The sequence below is a fragment of the Sinocyclocheilus grahami genome, unplaced genomic scaffold (assembly GCF_001515645.1).
Source record: "Sinocyclocheilus grahami isolate Dianchi unplaced genomic scaffold, SAMN03320097.WGS_v1.1 scaffold1778.1, whole genome shotgun sequence".
NCBI classification, from domain to species: Eukaryota; Metazoa; Chordata; class Actinopteri; order Cypriniformes; family Cyprinidae; genus Sinocyclocheilus; species Sinocyclocheilus grahami.
Window position 1 is genome coordinate 98,002 of NW_015506957.1, and position 19,362 is coordinate 117,363.

The window sequence follows — 19,362 nt, forward strand, 5'->3', positions numbered from 1 at the left end:
ACTCACTCACACACGCGCACACACAGACACACACACAGCAAGAGCTGCAACGTCAGTAACACATACACACACACACATACACTCACACAAACACACACACACTCACATATACACACGCACTCACACTCACACACACACACACACTCACATATACACAGACACACACTCACATAAGCAAACACTCACTCACACACAGACACACACACTCACGCACACACACATGTGTGAAGTGTTTGTAAGATGTTCGCCTGTGCATATACATATGAATAATGTGCATAATCATTATTAGTAAATAATATGATGTGTGTAGTTTATTTATATCATGTAGGTCTGAGGTTTGACCAGCAGATGGAGACATTTAGAATCTAAATAACACCAGACCACAACACACACACACACACACAGCGCTTTTCAAGAAGCAAGTCGTTCCAAAGCAGCTTTACAGAAAATGTAAGATTCTACATTATATTTAGTAATAGCTTATCAGTGGTGACTATCTCAAGTTGATGTCCATTATAGCAAAATTTGGTAGTTTTGTATGTTGTCTGAGGGGTTTGCATCATCTCTATGCGATAAATTATTTGAATGCTTGGCCAAAGAGATGTGTCTTTAATCTAGATTTAAACAGAGAGAGTGTGTCTGAAGAGGACCTAGGACAGATCCTTGTGGCACTCCATATTTTACTGGTGATAATTGAGATGACTCCCCATTTAAATGAACAATGTGGTAGCGATCGGACAGGTAGGATCTAAACCATCTTAAAGCCTGCCCTTGGATACCTGTATAGTTTTGTAATCGATCTATGAGTATGTCATGATCTATTGTGCAGCCTTGGTCTGATGCAAGAACACACAGAGTGAGCTGTTAATTAAGCCACAATGACACTGCTTTATGATTCACCAGAGTAAATGATAGTAAAGGTGTAATTATATTCTTAACACAATGTGGAAAAAGTACAGTTTGGAAAGAGCAGTGTTTGTTAAAGTCTGCGGTTCAGACAGTGAATCAGTGCTGAGGGGCGGATGGAGTTAGACTTCATTACCAATTAAAATTGTAGCTCTAGACAGTTACCTATGGCTATGATTTTATTAATACAGATGTCTGATTGATTTTATAGTCTCAAGCATTCAGAAAATACGCAAAAGAAAATTAAGCAGTTTTTCGATAAAACCATGGTTCATTTTTGTAAGGGTTGTGATGTCCACGTTTTTTTTGTTGAAGAAGTTATAGAGGCTGTGTCATCTGTAACAAAAAGGTTGCCAAAAATTAGATTAAGTGGATATTTGAATGAAATGTTTGGTCAACAGCCTATTAAACAAGGATTTGATCATCCTGTAAGTACAACAGCAGCAATTACCAGGCCTTTGGTGCCCTTTACAGGCATTTGTAATTACATGTAATGTACATAAATTGTTTATTTTGTTGGCTATCACGCAAAAGAAAATTAAGCAGTTTTTCGATAAAACCATGGTTCATTTTTGTAATGGTTGTGATGTCCACGTTTTTTTTGTTGAAGAAGTTATAGAGGCTGTGTCATCTGTAACAAAAAGGTTGCCAAAAATTAGATTAAGTGGATATTTGAATGAAATGTTTGGTCAACAGCCTATTAAACAAGGATTTGATCATCCTGTAAGTACAACAGCAGCAATTACCAGGCCTTTGGTGCCCTTTACAGGCATTTGTAATTACATGTAATGTACATAAATTGTTTATTTTGTTGGCTATTGCATTATGTATTTTAATGGTGTTATTCTATGAAACCATATAATTATTAATTAGCCTATCATTATTGCCTCATTGGTTTTATATAAGTCATTTTAAAGGCTGTTGTTAGCTTAGGTTTGTTTTTATAACCACAAAAATATTATCTTAATACTTCTTTGTAAATTATTATTTGAAGTAACAAAACCATGGTTAATTTGTGGTTACCATGGCTACAAGAACCATGATTTTTGGTTTTATTCATGGCTAATTTTCAGAAGGGAACATGGAAACTCAGAGAGAATATTAGATGCGTTGGTGGTGGTGAAATTATTATGACATTATTAACATCAACAGCCAAAAAGGTTTCACAGGATTATGAATGTACCTGAAATTGATGCACGGCTTCACTTTAACACTTCTTTTAACGGGTATAGTTGTCCATCAATTATGGTTATTTGCGTTCAGCCGCAAACATAAGGTGCGAGCTCATGCGGGAATGGCGCGTCACGTTTTTTTGGGGGTTTTTTGAGCAACTGGGATGGTGCCCCCCCTGGAGTTGGTGCCTTACGCAAACTGCGTACTCTGCGTATAGGGAGCAGCGGTACTGATAGTACCTTCACACATATGCCAGTCACCCATGCTCTTTGCTCTGCTGCACTCACATACCATGACAGACGTTTGCTGTTGCTTCTGTCGCTGATGAAAGTCTGGATGCTCCCTTTGGTCTTTGGGACTGAGAACTCGAAATCCATTTTTCGCATAAACAAGTGGAAATGTGGACTCATCTGAGTACAGCACACTTTCCGTTTTGACTATCTGAGATGAGCTCTGGCCCGGAGAACCCGGCGGCATCACTGCATAGAACTGATGTATAGCTTTCTCCTCGAGTAACAGAGATTCAAGTTGCATTTCTTGATGCAGCAACAGACTGTGGTTTTCTGAAGTACTCCTGAGCCCATGTGGCTATATTCAACACCGCAGCATGACGGTTTCTTATGCAATGCCATCTGAGGGGTCAAAGGTCAAGCACATTCACCTGAGGTTTCCTGCCTTGCCCTACATGTACTGTGATTTCTCTGGATTCCCTGAGTCTTTTCACAATATTATGTATGGTACTTGGTGAAAGACCTAAATTCTTTGCGATTTTGCATTGAGAAATGTGATTTTTGATTTGTTTGACACTCCTCTCGTGAAATTTGGCACAAAGTGATGAGCCGTGATCCAGCTTCGCTTACAAAGACTGAGATGCTCCTGTCATACCCAAACATGATATCTTGACCTGTTACCAATTCACCTGCTTACTCTGAACTGTTTCAAAACAGTTTAACGTGGATATTCTATAACCTTTTCACTTTTATTTTGCCTCTGTCCCAACTTTTTTGGAGTGTGTTGCAGCCGTCAAAAACAAAATGTGTTCATATTTACAAAATACATTTGCGTTGGTCAGTGAAAGCTTTGGAAATCTTTTCTTTTGTACTTTTGTCAATTAAATAATAGTTAAAGAGAATTAACAAATCACAGATTCTTGATTTTATTTCATTTTGCAAAACGTCCCAACTTCTCTGGAATTGGGGTTGTAATATGAATTTGGTTTTAAAATACTCATACTTGTTTGACTTTGAATATTTGACTATTTGATTTTCAGTAGGCCTATTTGAATTTGATTTGATTTTAAGTATGTGAATTCTGATTTTCAGGATTTTCATTTGAATATGTGCCTTGATCATTGGAATTTAAATATTTGAATTTAAGTGTTGGATTTTCAGTATTTTATTTAAATATTTGAATTTGATAATTTGATTTTCAGTATTTGAATGTGATCATTTGACTGCTTAAATTTGAATATTTTCGGTATTTGAATTAGATAATTTGACTTTATAAATTTGAATATTTGTATTTTAATAAAAAAATATTTGATATTTGAATTTTAGGGGGGAAATCTGAGACAATTTTTTACTTTAATCAAAAGAGATGGGTTTATTTTTATTTAATTTTTTAGTTCTATTGCTTTTTTTGTTTAATTTCTAATATTTCGAGAGGAAATACATGAACACAGGCAGGAAAGCCGCTTCTGAAAGCGTTTTGTGGCATTTTAAATGAAACGAGGTCAAGTGAAATAATAATAACCCTGTGTTTTTCTGCAGAGTCGGGAGGACGAGTCTCGCTGGGTGGAGGATCTGCTGAAGTTACACACGGCTCGAGTGCGAGACGTGGAGCTGCTCACGGGCCTGGACTTCTACCGCTCCGCCGCGCTGCCCTACACGCGTGTGCTGGCGCTCAAAACACGCATGCGCACCTTTGAGGACGACGTGTAACACTTACCGCACCCGACACTTCCACTGTATAGTTTTATACACTGTGTCATATTTATTATTCACCTTCAAGCTAATAATGAAACTGTCTCACAGCTCACAACAAACAACCGCAGTCCATGACACACCATGTTCACACCATGACACAATTACCGCAATTACCAGACTCACACAGAGAAATGCACTCACATCCTTGAAAAACTCGTAAACGGTTTTATTTGTACACTCACACTTGTGCAACGTCATGAAAAAAACATTTAAAATTGCAGCAGCTTGAGCAGTAGAACGTAGTTTTTTTGGGGGGGGTTTGTATAATGATTCCTATAATTGTCTATTGATAATGTCATAATGCAAGATTAATCTAAAAACTAAACCGAGGAACATACAATAGTTTAATATTAGTCGCTATACTACAGAGCCAAATAAACGATACATTTGATAATAATGCATTTGCAGAACGACTCTGTAACATTAAAGTTGCATTTGTTAATATTAGTAAACTACATTAGCTAATATGAACTAGCGCTGAAAAATACTTCCAAAGCATCTATTAATCTCATACTGCAAAATATGATTTTCTTCCTGCATATTGTTTTTGTTTTCCAATACAAATATCTTAACATTTATCAAATAAGATGCATTTTCAATGCATAAGATGCAAGTCTTAAACTCAAATTTTTAGTTTTAAGATTAAAAATTGTGATCGTTTCAATTGTGATTTCTTTAAAAAAACAAATGCAGGACTTAATATATTAAGTCTCCAGTAAATGTGTCTTGATTTAAGGATGTTTAGATATTTGGCCTGGAAAACAAGACAGAAACACAGAGGAAGAACGTCTTTTTTGCAGTGTAGTTATTATTAACTTTGACATTTCCGAATGCATTATAAAAATCATAAGTTTTATTGTTAATATTATTTAATGGAGCTGAGCTAACATGAACTAACAATGAACAGTTGTATTTTTATTAACTAACATAAACAAAGATTAAGAAATACTGTAAGAAAAATATTGCTCATTGTTAGTTAATATTTGTTAATGCATAAACAGTCATCAAATTATAGTTTATTGTGAAACGTTAGCAGTGTCTTTCAGTGGCAGTGTTTTATCTATTGATTACGCTTGTCTTTCCACAGAAAGCCATAATTGCGAGGATGTGATCTTTCCAGCTTGTTGTTTAGTGGTTGCGATAATTATGACGTGGGTGAACGCAGCGTAGACTAAACACTTAAGTGTGTGTGTCTGTGTGTGTGTGTTTAGCAGTTGTCCTGCTGGTTTCTTTGTTCACTCTGGATTTGTCTTTAGCGTGTGAAAAGTGTGAGAAAACACATGTGACTCATGACCTGAGCGAGTGATGCTCTGTCTTACTAATGAGTGTCGTTAATGATTTCGTTCCATCAATAAATTCCTGAACTGTCAATAAAACATGGTTTGTGTCACGTTGCTGTTCACATACGTGTGTGTGTGTGTGTGTGTGTGTGTGTGTGTGTGTAATGCAGGAAACACAGAGTGGGTTCAGGATGAGTGTGTCGACATGAGCACTGCCAAATGTCCCGCCAGGTAACACACACACATTTCTGACCCTGGAGCACAAAATCAGTCACAAGGGTCAATTTTTTATAACAAATAATCTTTCCATTGATGTATGGTTTGTTAGGATAGCACAATATTTGGCTGAGATACAACTATTTGAAAATCTGGAATCTGAGGGTGCAAAAAAATCTAAATATTGAGAAAATCATCTTTAAAGTTGTTCAAATGAAGTTCTTAGCAATGCATATTACTAATCAAACATTAAGTTTTGATATATTTACAGTAGGACATTTACTAAATATCTTCATGGAACATGATCTTTACTTAATATCCTAATGATTTTTGGCATAAAAGAGAAATCAATCATTTTGACCCATACAATGTATTGTTGGCTTTTGCTACAAATACTGTTTTTGTGCCCCAGGGTCACACTTATGATCATATGAGATCATATTACTGAGCAAAGACTGGAATATACAACATGACTTCAGCATGTGAAGTACAAATGAATCACTACACCACTGAATCAATCCTGTGTGAATCACTACACCACTGAATCATTCACGAGTGAATCACTACACCACTGAATCAATCCTGAGTGAATCACTACACCACTGAATCAATCCTGAGTGAATCACTACACCACTGAATCAATCCTGAGTGAATCACTACACCACTGAGTCAATCCTGAGTGAATCACTACACCACTGAGTCAATCCTGAGTGAATCACTACACCACTGAATCAATCACGAGTGAATCACTACACCACTGAATCAATCCCTTTAACAGAGGAGGGGTAGAGTTTTCAAAAACTGTCTTTAATAAAAAAGTGCAAGTAGTTACTCAATTAAAAGTGGTAATCTTAATAGTTACCACTAAGAGTAAAAATATCCTCAATGTTACTAGTTACAACGGATCTTCAGATTTGGTTTCAGTTGACTGTAGGTTCACTTCATAACGCTCTTTATGTTCACTGTGTTCTTCAGTTTTCTGTTATGAATGAGAAACAACTCCAGACGGTTCAAACTGATCCGCAAACCAATTCAGACCATTTTGCCAGCTTGTTTGATTAAGGCCTTGGAACAGAATCGATTCATTTGTGAATTGAGCATCACTCACGCCACACACAAAAGAGACAGCGCGCTTGGAATAAACTGTATTGCATTAAAATTAAGTAACGAGAGGAACGAAGTAAAAGTAAAGTTTCCGTTAGCAATGTACTCGAGTTAAAGTAAAAGTAGCCACCTTTAAATCTACTCTTAAAGTCAAGTAAATGTAGCGGAGTACATTATTACTGCCAAGGTTGGTACCAGTGACAACCGGTAAACACACACACACACACACACACGCATCTGAGACCCTGGTGTCCTGTGCTGACCTTTGACCTCTGACCTCGGGATCTGATGTGGCCATAAACAGGAGTTCGAGATAGATAGCCGGGTCAGTTTAGCTCACACACACATCACATGGTGTTATGGAGTGTGTGGTGCGTCAGATTCATTCCTGATAGTGTAAACAGAGTTCAGTGATCGTACTCGAGTTAAAGTAAAAGTAGCCACCTTTAAATGAAAAAAAAAAAAAACGAGTGACAACCGGTAAAAACACACACACACACACGCATCTGAGACCCTGGTGTCCTGTGCTGACCTTTGACCTCTGACCTCGGGATCTGATGTGGCCATAAACAGGAGTTCGAGATAGATAGCCGGGTCAGTTTAGCTCACACACACATCACATGGTGTTATGGAGTGTGTGGTGCGTCAGATTCATTCCTGATAGTGTAAACAGAGTTCAGTGATCAGGTGAGGAGTATCGTCTTTAACGCACTGCTTTTCATCTCAAGTAAATATCCTGCATTCGCTGGATAGTGGAGATAGCATCAGACGGTGTCTGTTTGAGTTTGAGCACTGTTTATTCATCTCTGACCACACACTGACTTTAGCTTGAGTCAGATTCATGTAGAAATCGTGTGGTTGTGTTTAATGTAGTTGATGTGTTTGTTTACGGCTTTAAACTCTGGAAAAGTGCTATAGAAATTAAATTGATTACTAATATTAATAGTAGTAGTATAACTAGTGTTTGTTTTATTTTTAGTATTAGTATTGTTAGTATTATTGTTATTATTCATATTATTAAGAGTATTGTTTTTTAGTATTAATCTTATTATTAGTATTATTAGTGGTAATAGTATCAATTATAGTATTAGTATTATTACTAGTAGTACTCATTGTATTGTTCATATTAGTAGTAGTAGTATCACAATAAAAGTAATATCAATTTTATTTTTAGTATTATTATTTATATTAATATTACTAGTATTATTAGTATTAATAGTATTAATCTTAGTTTTATTATTATTTTTTGTATTAGTATTATTACTAGTATTATTCGTAGCATAGTTTTAATTTTAATATTGGTTTTATTATTAGTATTCCTATTAGTGTTAGTATCAACTTTATTTTTAGTACTGTTATTTGCAATGGTGTTATTAGTAGTATTATTAGTATTACTGTTATAATTTGTATTAGTATTAGTTTTATTATTGCTGTTATTAATATTAATTATTGTTTTATTATTAATAGTAGTTGGAATGGGTTATATCTACCTGATTTCAAACATTGGATTTAGTTTATCAGCTCACAGAACAAACTCAAACATGACTTAACATGTGACCGGATCATATATCGTGTGTGTGTGTGTGTGTGTGTGTGTGTGTGTGTGTGTGTGTGTGTGTGTGTGTGTAACACTGTGATATAACAAATGTCTAACTGAACTGAAAGATTGAAATACGATGAACATTATTTCATTAAGGTATATAGCTGAAGATATTAAAGTCATTAAGATGTATGTTATTGTCTTGGAAATATTGTTAGTAAAAAAGGTTTTAGTCCATTTCCATAATGATAGGATTCACTTAGACATTTGCTTTAAACACATTGTTCCTGACAGCTTAAAGAACAAGTAACTGTTCATCAATATTACTTGTGTGTGTGTGCGTGCGTTTGTGTGGGTGTGTGTTTGTGTGGGTGTGTGTGTGTGCGTGCGTGCTTGTGTGTGTGTGGGTGTGTGTGTGTGCGTGCGTGCGTGTGTGTGTGTGTGTGTGTGTGTGTGTGTGTGTGTGTGTGTGTGTGTGCGTGCGTGCTTGTGTGTGTGTGTGTGTGTGCGTGCGTGCGTGCGTGCTTGTGTGTGTGTGCGTGCGTTTGTGTGGGTGTTAAAGTAAAGTTAAAAGCAGATAAAGTTCAGCAGAAATTCTTTGACATTCTCTGTAGGTCACCTGCTAAACAGCTGACCTTACCGGACTGTGTGTGGGTGTTTGCAAACTCATTTTAACGTGCATTTGAAAAGTGCAATATTTACCAGTTATCTTCCCCCAATCACTTATAAATCTGTTGTCAACAAAATGCTACAAATGATTTTAAATCAATGCTGTTCTTTTGAACTTTCTATTCATCTGTGAAGCATGAAAAATAAAATGCATCACAGTTTCCACAGAAATATCGTGCAGCACGACTGTTTTCAGCATTGATAATAATCAGAAATGTTTCTCGAGCAGCAGATCAGCATATTATACTGATTTCTGAAGATCATGTGACACTGAAGACTGGAGGAATGATGCTGAAAATACAGCTGCGCATCACAGAAATACATTACAGTTTAACAGAGATTCACATAGAAAACAGCTGTTTTACATTCTAATAATATTTCAGTTGTTACTGTATTTTTGATTTTTGAATGGCAGAGTATAGAGTGTCTAGAGTGAGTTTTTTGACTATCTTAATGCAAAAATGTACTTATGTTTTAAAGCTGATATTTTTGCATCCCTGTTGTATGTGCAGTGTGTGTGTGTGTGTGTGTGTGTGTGTGTGTTTTCAGAGTGGAAGTGACATCAGTGCGTGTCTGAATCTCTGAAGTTGAGTGTGTTCCTGATAAGTGTTGAGTTCCTGAAACACACACACACACATCTGTTGTCATGACAGCAAGTTTCGTTCATTCACATCACACATGTGTTGTGTGCAGAAGTTCAGAAATAGTTTCCTCTATTTTTGCTGCATGACATGTGCCAAACTCGAACCCCCGATAAACCTCTTTATCAACAGTCTTTTGTGATATAGATTTCTGTGGAAGTCCACATGCTGCAGTGAACTGCTGACTGTTATTACAGGCATTCCTGTAGATGAAAAATAGATCATCTGGTTGCAACACCCAAATCATGGGTGTGATTCCCGGGGAAAATGTGCAATGCAAGTCGCTTTGAATGAAAGCCTCTGCCAAGTGCTTCAATGTAAACCATCTGGTCAGTGAGACCGGCTTATTGACATTTACACTGATTAGCACATCATTTCAGTTCCCTGGGAAGCAACCCCATGACTTCGGTGTTTCTCCTCTGATCACCTGCTGATTGTCCTGCTGAAAGGGGAAGTTTAGTGTGTGGAAAATCAAGAAGTGCCTCTGAAAGGCTGGAGTGGATTTATCAGATGCATGTCAGTGTTTAGTTAACGGTGAGAGTACATGATGTTGAAAACTGAAAGTCATGATTACTCAGACCAAGGCTGATAAAGTTCAGCAGAAATTCTTTGACATTCTCTGTAGGTCACCTGCTAAACAGCTGACCTTACCGGACTGTGTGTGGGTGTTTGCAAACTCATTTTAACGTGCATTTGAAAAGTGCAATATTTACCAGTTATCTTCCCCCAATCACTTATAAATCTGTTGTCAACAAAATGCTACAAATGATTTTAAATCAATGCTGTTCTTTTGAACTTTCTATTCATCTGTGAAGCATGAAAAATAAAATGCATCACAGTTTCCACAGAAATATCGTGCAGCACGACTGTTTTCAGCATTGATAATAATCAGAAATGTTTCTCGAGCAGCAGATCAGCATATTATACTGATTTCTGAAGATCATGTGACACTGAAGACTGGAGGAATGATGCTGAAAATACAGCTGCGCATCACAGAAATACATTACAGTTTAACAGAGATTCACACAGAAAACAGCTGTTTTACATTGTGATAATATTTCAGTTGTTACTGTATTTTTGATTTTTGAATGGCAGAGTATAGAGTCTAGAGTGAGTTTTTTGCCTGTATCTTAATGCAAAAATAAATTTCCATGTGTGTGTGTGTGTGTGTGTGTGCGTGAGTGTGAGAGAGAGATAAAAGGCTTATAAATCATTTAGAATGAGTTTTTTTGAAAATCTAAAAATGCAGAAAGTCTCCTGTGAGGGGTAGGTTTAGGGGTAGGGTTGGTGTAGGACAATAGAATATACGGTCTGTACAGTATAAAAACCATTACGCCTATGGAGAGTCCCCATAAACCATAAAAACCAACATGTGTGTGTGTGTGTTCCTCTTCCTGTGAAGGTGTCTCAGGAGTAACTTCATGCAGAGTAAATGTTTATTTGTGGACAGATGGGTTCGCAGAGAATGCGGTGCAGGGAGCCTGAGGTCAGTCAAAGCCTTCATTCTGTGTCTGCTGGTTATTTAGAGAGAATCACATGTGACCAAGAAACCCAGAGACAGCCAAGCCTCTTCCGTTACTTTCACCTTCATTTAGACCCGCAGAGGATTTTCTTTTTCCTGGAAATGCTAGATTATGTTATTGCACTAGACTAAGACGCACTGGCTTTACTCACAAACGCTATGAAAACTTTCCCATGAAATTGGGATAATTGTTGTGCTTTCTTTTTTGGATTATTTTCACCACTTTGTTCCACTTCCAGGCATTTCCAGTCAAAAATGTCCAGCCTACAAATCATGGCTGATAAATCTCTCATTATGCTTTATTATCACCAAATCTGCATGGGATTCAATCTTTTCGCCCACGTTTTCTTTTAATCCGCACAGGTTTTGTATTTCTCTTTGGAACCGATTATAGTTTTTGTTGATTTTTTTTTGTTCAAATTGATGTGAAAGCAGAAAATATAATCATTCAAATATTTTATTTTTATATTTTAGTTTTAGTTTTAGTAATTTTGTTGTGTTTTTGTCTTTTTTTTAATTAGTTTTTGCAGTTTTTAATCACATCTATATAGTTTTTAATCATTTTTATTTCAGTTTTATTTTACTTTACTTTTACTTTTAGTCATTTAGCAGACTCTTTTATCCAAAGCGACTTACAAATAAGAAAAGTAATTAAAACTAAAAGCTAAAACTCTATAAATACTATATATACATGCATTTAAGAAAATGAAATAAATGAAATAAAAATGACAAATGCATACAACAACATTTCAAAACTAAACATTTAAATGAAAACAGAAAAATAAAGCTAAAAACAATTCAAAATATTAAAGAACAAAAGGTATGAGTATAATAATGATTCTAACATAACACTAAGCCAAACAACTACATATGTGTATGTACAGCCACACACATATACTACATGTACATATATATAAATACATTCAATATATATATATATTATTTCATTTCCATTTTGTATGTTGAGGTACTGAAATAACTCAAATTAAATAAAACTAAAACTTAATAAAAAACCTATATAGACATAATAAAAAACTAATAAAATGACAACATTACTACAACTGTAACTAAAACTAAAATACTAATACAAATCAAACTACATTAGTTTATCAGTAATCCTTAAAAAATAACACTGAGCCAAACACACACGCTAAAATAACAACAACTTACTGGCACATAGTAAGAAATGGTTATGAAAAACTGAAACAGAAGTGAAACAAGTAGTAGGAAAGAGGAGAAATAAAAAAAGATTTAAAAAAAAAAACTATTTTAGTACATTAAGTTAAATGTTGCCTTCGAAACTAGCTTAAAATGTTTTTAAAATATATATTTTATGATTTATTCCAGTTAGTATTTAATTTATTTCAAGTAAGGATTTCTGTAATATGTGACTCTGGAGCACAGAAGCAGTGTTGAGTCGCTGGGGGATATTTGTAGCAATAGCCAAATTAATAGATATTGTCCGTGTATAATGAGCTTTTTCTGTTATTTTACAGATTTATTTTTTACAGTATACTAGTAACATGCTCTTTTCTCTCTATATGCACCAGACACTTTTATAAAGACTCAATAACACAGATGTTTACTTGCACATACACTACAAATGCCCTGAAATACTGTACCTCTTACAATATCATGCACAGTATTTATGTAAAAATACTTGTAGTTTCTCTTACATTATGTATATATAGTCACATATTTATAATATATGTATAGTTAGATTACCGCTCTCAGTAGGGTAGTTATGTAAAGTGATTTTTGTTTACTAGTATGGTTGAATTGGATCATCGAAGGTCAGCAGCAAAGTCATTGGTTAATAAAATAATTAGTGCTGTCAGACGATTAATCGCATCCAAAATAATGTTTTTGTTTACGTGTACTGTGCATATTTATTATGTATATATAAATAAACACACCTGCATGTTTATATTTCAGAAAAATATGTTATGTTTATATATTAAATATATTTATATAATAAATTATATGCATATAAATATTTAATATTTAATATTTTCTAAATATGTACTGTATGTTTGTGTGTATTTATATATACATAAATATACACAGTACACACATGTAAACAAAAACTTTATTTTGGATGTGATTAATCGTGATTAATCATTTGACAGCACTAAATATAATTAAATTATTAATTAATTAAATACATAAAGGATATTTGTGGTATTTAGCATGTAATCAATACAGGTTCACTGGTTTAGGCTTCACTGTTCGTATTGATTTTGAGGAACGATGAATCTGTTTTTGAGTAAACACATGATATTAATATTTAGTGATACACATGATATACACATTATTGATATTTAGTCTAGAGCTACAGTAAGATCATGTTCTCACACAACGCTCTGCACTGACTCCTGATTTCTGTCACCGTGGCAACACCAGAGCTGTCACTCAACACACGGAAACAAAGTAACTGCTGTTACTTATTTGAAAAGATATTTTCTTGTATGTTTAAAAGTAATGTGTTACTTTACTAGTTACTTGAAAAAAGTATTCTGATTATGTAACTCTTGTTTCTTTCAAAGCGTTACAAAAGATTTCTTCTTTTAAATAAAAATAAAACATTTCTCAATCATTTTGCTTTTAAGGTTAATGCATCGTGGTTTTTGGCAGGTTTAGTACTGGATTTGTGCTAAATATTTGTACTGGAGAACAAGACTATAGCAGTAGTTTCAGATGGCACTGTCTAAACATTCATTTGAGATTAATGTCACTTATTGCTTTGATTTATTACATGAGTGAATATGTAGTGATTTCTGTTTCTATGAAATTAGTTATTAAGTGTTTGGGTTTCACGTCTGTGACTCACTAATCAAAACCCTTTCTTTTACAGAAGCAGTTTTGTTTTATGGCTAGTTAATTTTATGGTATCTAGTATACATTCTTTAGACCTGTCTGACTTTAACTTGACCTGCACGTGATGCAGAAACAGATGTACACAAACAGCCGTTCCTCTGAGTCTCATTATTCCAGTGAATCCAGTAACAAAAAGAAACCCATCTGGCTTTTCCAGTAAAACGACGAAACGCTTTTTAAAAGCTCTTTCAAGGAACACTCACGGTTTTCTAGGTGGCCATTATTTGTATTAGAACACCTCACAATGGAGTGACTGGCGTGCGCAGGAAGTGATTTGCACTTCTCTGAAGAGGAATTGCAAACATTGGCATGATTTCTGAATGCGTTTCAGATCCGTGTTCCTGTAGAAACACATGACCGATCCTCAGGAAACGCTTCAGATGAATGCAGTGTTGGATAAACACATGAATGCACAATAAAAACATGTTTCCTTTCCATTCAAGCCTTTGGCAGCTTGCTGTTCAGCATTTACTTGGAAGTCATCGGTTATTGTTCCTATTTTGAAAAGTGGAGATTCTCACTTTCCTAGTAATTATAGGTGTTTTGTCTCTAAAGTTACGGAGAAATGAATGCTGTGCAAATCACTGATCAGAGCTGCGTTCAGCCACAACAAAAACGGTGCAAAACGTGTTTTAAACGGAAACGGTGGTGCGTTGAACACACTGTTCTGATGACGCAAGAGTTGCAGCTGCGGCAGCTGAGAAGGCCATTCTTTGTATTCTTTTTGAAGAATTTTCGGAGCCTGATGAAATCGGTATAAATACGTGTTTAATACTGCAAAATACGCTCGATGTTACAGTCACCGCCCTTGCCCTCCAGAATAAAAGAGAACATCCCAATCCAGTGAAGGGGTTTGTGCAAACTGTGGTTCCTAATTATTGTGATCCAACATTTGCCTCGTATTTCAGGATGAAAAGACAAACATTTCAGGTGAAGGATAATCCACTTCTTACCTCCGAGACTGTGTTATGATCTGTATGGCGTGTATCTGAGTATTAGGCTTATCGTTATTGCTGAGCACTGTTGTTGTGCTATGATATTGTAATATTTATCATTATATAATCAGAGGAGTATAGAAAAGTTTATGAAAGTGTCACTCCATAATACAATAGCAAAATAATAGTATTTTTGTTACATTAATCAGTGTCTAGCACACCTTCCAAAAGAAAGGATATGGAGCAGAAGATATTGCAATTACTAAATGATATTTAGACTTAAAGAAGTTCCAGATCTATACTTGTGCTCTTATTATTTCAGTTATTTTGCCTTTAATGTAAATAAACATGTGCAAACAATATACTTGCTCTTGTGAATATATTTGGAATATATTTGTGCGAGCTGTCTCTTTAATACGGCGTGGTTTACATACATGTTACTGCTGATTGGGCTGATATGTTTGACACACCCACCAAACAAGAGAAAACGCATCTCTAACCCCGTTGCACACCGTTTCCAGGAAACATGTCGTTCAAACCGGAAACTGTAAATCGGTATAAATACGTGTTTAATACTGCAAAATACGCTCGATGTTACAGTCACCGCCCTCGCCCTTTCTTAAACTGAAATTTAAGAAAATCAAATAAATTAAATAAAAATGACAAATACATACAACAACATTTCAAAACTAAACATTTAAATGAAAAAAAAAACTAAGCTAAAAACAATTCAAAATATTAAAATAGCAAAAGGTATGAGTATAATAATGATTCTAACATAACATTACAGTTTTTCTCAGTCTCTTTGGTGCATTTCTCAGATCAGAAATGAAATTCTCAAAACTACTTGTTCAACCTCCACCTCATGTGATTAATCGTGATTAATCATTTGACAGCACTAAATATAATTAAATTATTAATTAATTAAATACATAAAGGATATTTGTGGTATTTAGCATGTAATCAATACAGGTTCACTGGTTTAGGCTTCACTGTTCGTATTGATTTTGAGGAACGATGAATCTGTTTTTGAGTAAACACATGATATTAATATTTAGTGATACACATGATATACACATTATTGATATTTAGACTAGAGCTACAGTAAGATCATGTTCTCACACAACGCTCTGCACTGACTCCTGATTTCTGTCACCGTGGCAACACCAGAGCTGTCACTCAACACACGGAAACAAAGTAACTGCTGTTACTTATTTGAAAAGATATTTTCTTGTATGTTTAAAAGTAATGTGTTACTTTACTAGTTACTTGAAAAAAGTATTCTGATTATGTAACTCTTGTTTCTTTCAAAGCGTTACAAAAGATTTCTTCTTTTAAATAAAAATAAAACATTTCTCAATCATTTTGCTTTTAAGGTTAATGCATCGTGGTTTTTGGCAGGTTTAGTACTGGATTTGTGCTAAATATTTGTACTGGAGAACAAGACTATAGCAGTAGTTTCAGATGGCACTGTCTAAACATTCATTTGAGATTAATGTCACTTATTGCTTTGATTTATTACATGAGTGAATATGTAGTGATTTCTGTTTCTATGAAATTAGTTATTAAGTGTTTGGGTTTCACGTCTGTGACTCACTAATCAAAACCCTTTCTTTTACAGAAGCAGTTTTGTTTTATGGCTAGTTAATTTTATGGTATCTAGTATACATTCTTTAGACCTGTCTGACTTTAACTTGACCTGCACGTGATGCAGAAACAGATGTACACAAACAGCCGTTCCTCTGAGTCTCATTATTCCAGTGAATCCAGTAACAAAAAGAAACCCATCTGGCTTTTCCAGTAAAACGACGAAACGCTTTTTAAAAGCTCTTTCAAGGAACACTCACGGTTTTCTAGGTGGCCATTATTTGTATTAGAACACCTCACAATGGAGTGACTGGCGTGCGCAGGAAGTGATTTGCACTTCTCTGAAGAGGAATTGCAAACATTGGCATGATTTCTGAATGCGTTTCAGATCCGTGTTCCTGTAGAAACACATGACCGATCCTCAGGAAACGCTTCAGATGAATGCAGTGTTGGATAAACACATGAATGCACAATAAAAACATGTTTCCTTTCCATTCAAGCCTTTGGCAGCTTGCTGTTCAGCATTTACTTGGAAGTCATCGGTTATTGTTCCTATTTTGAAAAGTGGAGATTCTCACTTTCCTAGTAATTATAGGTGTTTTGTCTCTAAAGTTACGGAGAAATGAATGCTGTGCAAATCACTGATCAGAGCTGCGTTCAGCCACAACAAAAACGGTGCAAAACGTGTTTTAAACGGAAACGGTGGTGCGTTGAACACACTGTTCTGATGACGCAAGAGTTGCAGCTGCGGCAGCTGAGAAGGCCATTCTTTGTATTCTTTTTGAAGAATTTTCGGAGCCTGATGAAATCGGTATAAATACGTGTTTAATACTGCAAAATACGCTCGATGTTACAGTCACCGCCCTTGCCCTCCAGAATAAAAGAGAACATCCCAATCCAGTGAAGGGGTTTGTGCAAACTGTGGTTCCTAATTATTGTGATCCAACATTTGCCTCGTATTTCAGGATGAAAAGACAAACATTTCAGGTGAAGGATAATCCACTTCTTACCTCCGAGACTGTGTTATGATCTGTATGGCGTGTATCTGAGTATTAGGCTTATCGTTATTGCTGAGCACTGTTGTTGTGCTATGATATTGTAATATTTATCATTATATAATCAGAGGAGTATAGAAAAGTTTATGAAAGTGTCACTCCATAATACAATAGCAAAATAATAGTATTTTTGTTACATTAATCAGTGTCTAGCACACCTTCCAAAAGAAAGGATATGGAGCAGAAGATATTGCAATTACTAAATGATATTTAGACTTAAAGAAGTTCCAGATCTATACTTGTGCTCTTATTATTTCAGTTATTTTGCCTTTAATGTAAATAAACATGTGCAAACAATATACTTGCTCTTGTGAATATATTTGGAATATATTTGTGCGAGCTGTCTCTTTAATACGGCGTGGTTTACATACATGTTACTGCTGATTGGGCTGATATGTTTGACACACCCACCAAACAAGAGAAAACGCATCTCTAACCCCGTTGCACACCGTTTCCAGGAAACATGTCGTTCAAACCGGAAACTGTAAATCGGTATAAATACGTGTTTAATACTGCAAAATACGCTCGATGTTACAGTCACCGCCCTCGCCCTTTCTTAAACTGAAATTTAAGAAAATCAAATAAATTAAATAAAAATGACAAATACATACAACAACATTTCAAAACTAAACATTTAAATGAAAAAAAAAACTAAGCTAAAAACAATTCAAAATATTAAAATAGCAAAAGGTATGAGTATAATAATGATTCTAACATAACATTACAGTTTTTCTCAGTCTCTTTGGTGCATTTCTCAGATCAGAAATGAAATTCTCAAAACTACTTGTTCAACCTCCACATCATCTAGTCAATTGTGCACATTATAAAAGCAGTTTCTCATTCTTTTGAACAAGTTGCGATTGCTTTGGTACATTCATGCAATTGATTATGTGTATTTATCTGCGGTTTCCTACATTATCAGCTGCTAATGTCATGTTGCTCAAAATGTATTATTGACTCCAATTCCACGTTGCATTGCAAGGGAAGATATTCATTGTGATGTAGTGTAACAATTTAGTCCACTGAAGGCGAGTTGAAGTGAAGAACCCAAGTGCAGTTTATTTACAGGTGATCCAAACATCCAAACAATAATCCGAGACTTGACTTGACATGAACAGACTTGACATGAACAGACTTGACTTGAACAGACTTGACTTGAACAGACTTGACGAGGCATAAACAGACTAGACTCACCGACAGCGGGTTACAACATCAATACACGACGAGAGACAATGGTAACATGATGGCTACTTATAGCAAACAAGAGAGTCACATGACAAGAACAAACCAATGGGAAACAAGACACATGACTAAAGACAACCAATCAGAACATGACACATACACAAGGCAGAGATACATGAGGGCAAGGGAAGCATGACACTAACAGCAGGAAACAATTACAAAATAAAAGACATGAAAACATGAACAAGAAACAAAACCCAAACCCCACATTACATATCCCCCCTCTAAGGGCGGCTCCAGACGCCCAAACAAACACAAACAAAACCCAACAAGTCCAGGAGGGTGGTAGAGCAAAGGCGGAACAAGGGGAGGGATGGAGGGCCAGGCCCATGAAGAGGAACAGGCAGATCGGGCAGCCATGGCGGAGCAGGCAGATCGGGCAGCCATTGCGGTGCAGGCAGATCAGGGAGCCATGGCGGTGCAGGCAGAGTGGGGAGCTATGGCGGTGCAGGCAGAGCGGGGAGCCATGGCGGAGCAGGCAGAACGGGCAGCCATGGCGGAGCAGGCAGAACGGGCAGCCATGGCGGTGCAGGCAGAGCAGGGTGGCCGGGTGATGACGGCAGAGCAGTAAGCCATGGCGGAGCAGAAACATGGACAGACCACTTGCCTGAGACAGAACAAGTAGAGAGT

The 19,362-nt window shown here is 35.9% G+C and overlaps 1 protein-coding gene across 1 annotated transcript in view; it reads left to right on the forward strand.

Annotated features, from left to right (window-relative positions):
• LOC107572588 (ectonucleotide pyrophosphatase/phosphodiesterase family member 2-like) overlaps nucleotides 1–4,955 on the forward strand; it is a 32,176-nt gene extending 27,221 nt beyond the window's left edge. Inside the window, exon 21 of the mRNA XM_016259012.1 lies at nucleotides 3,849–4,955. Coding sequence (XP_016114498.1) covers nucleotides 3,849–4,019 — 171 coding nt within the window. The 3' untranslated portion in view covers nucleotides 4,020–4,955. The remainder of the gene's footprint in view (nucleotides 1–3,848) is intronic.
• Nucleotides 4,956–19,362: the final 14,407 nt, after the last annotated feature.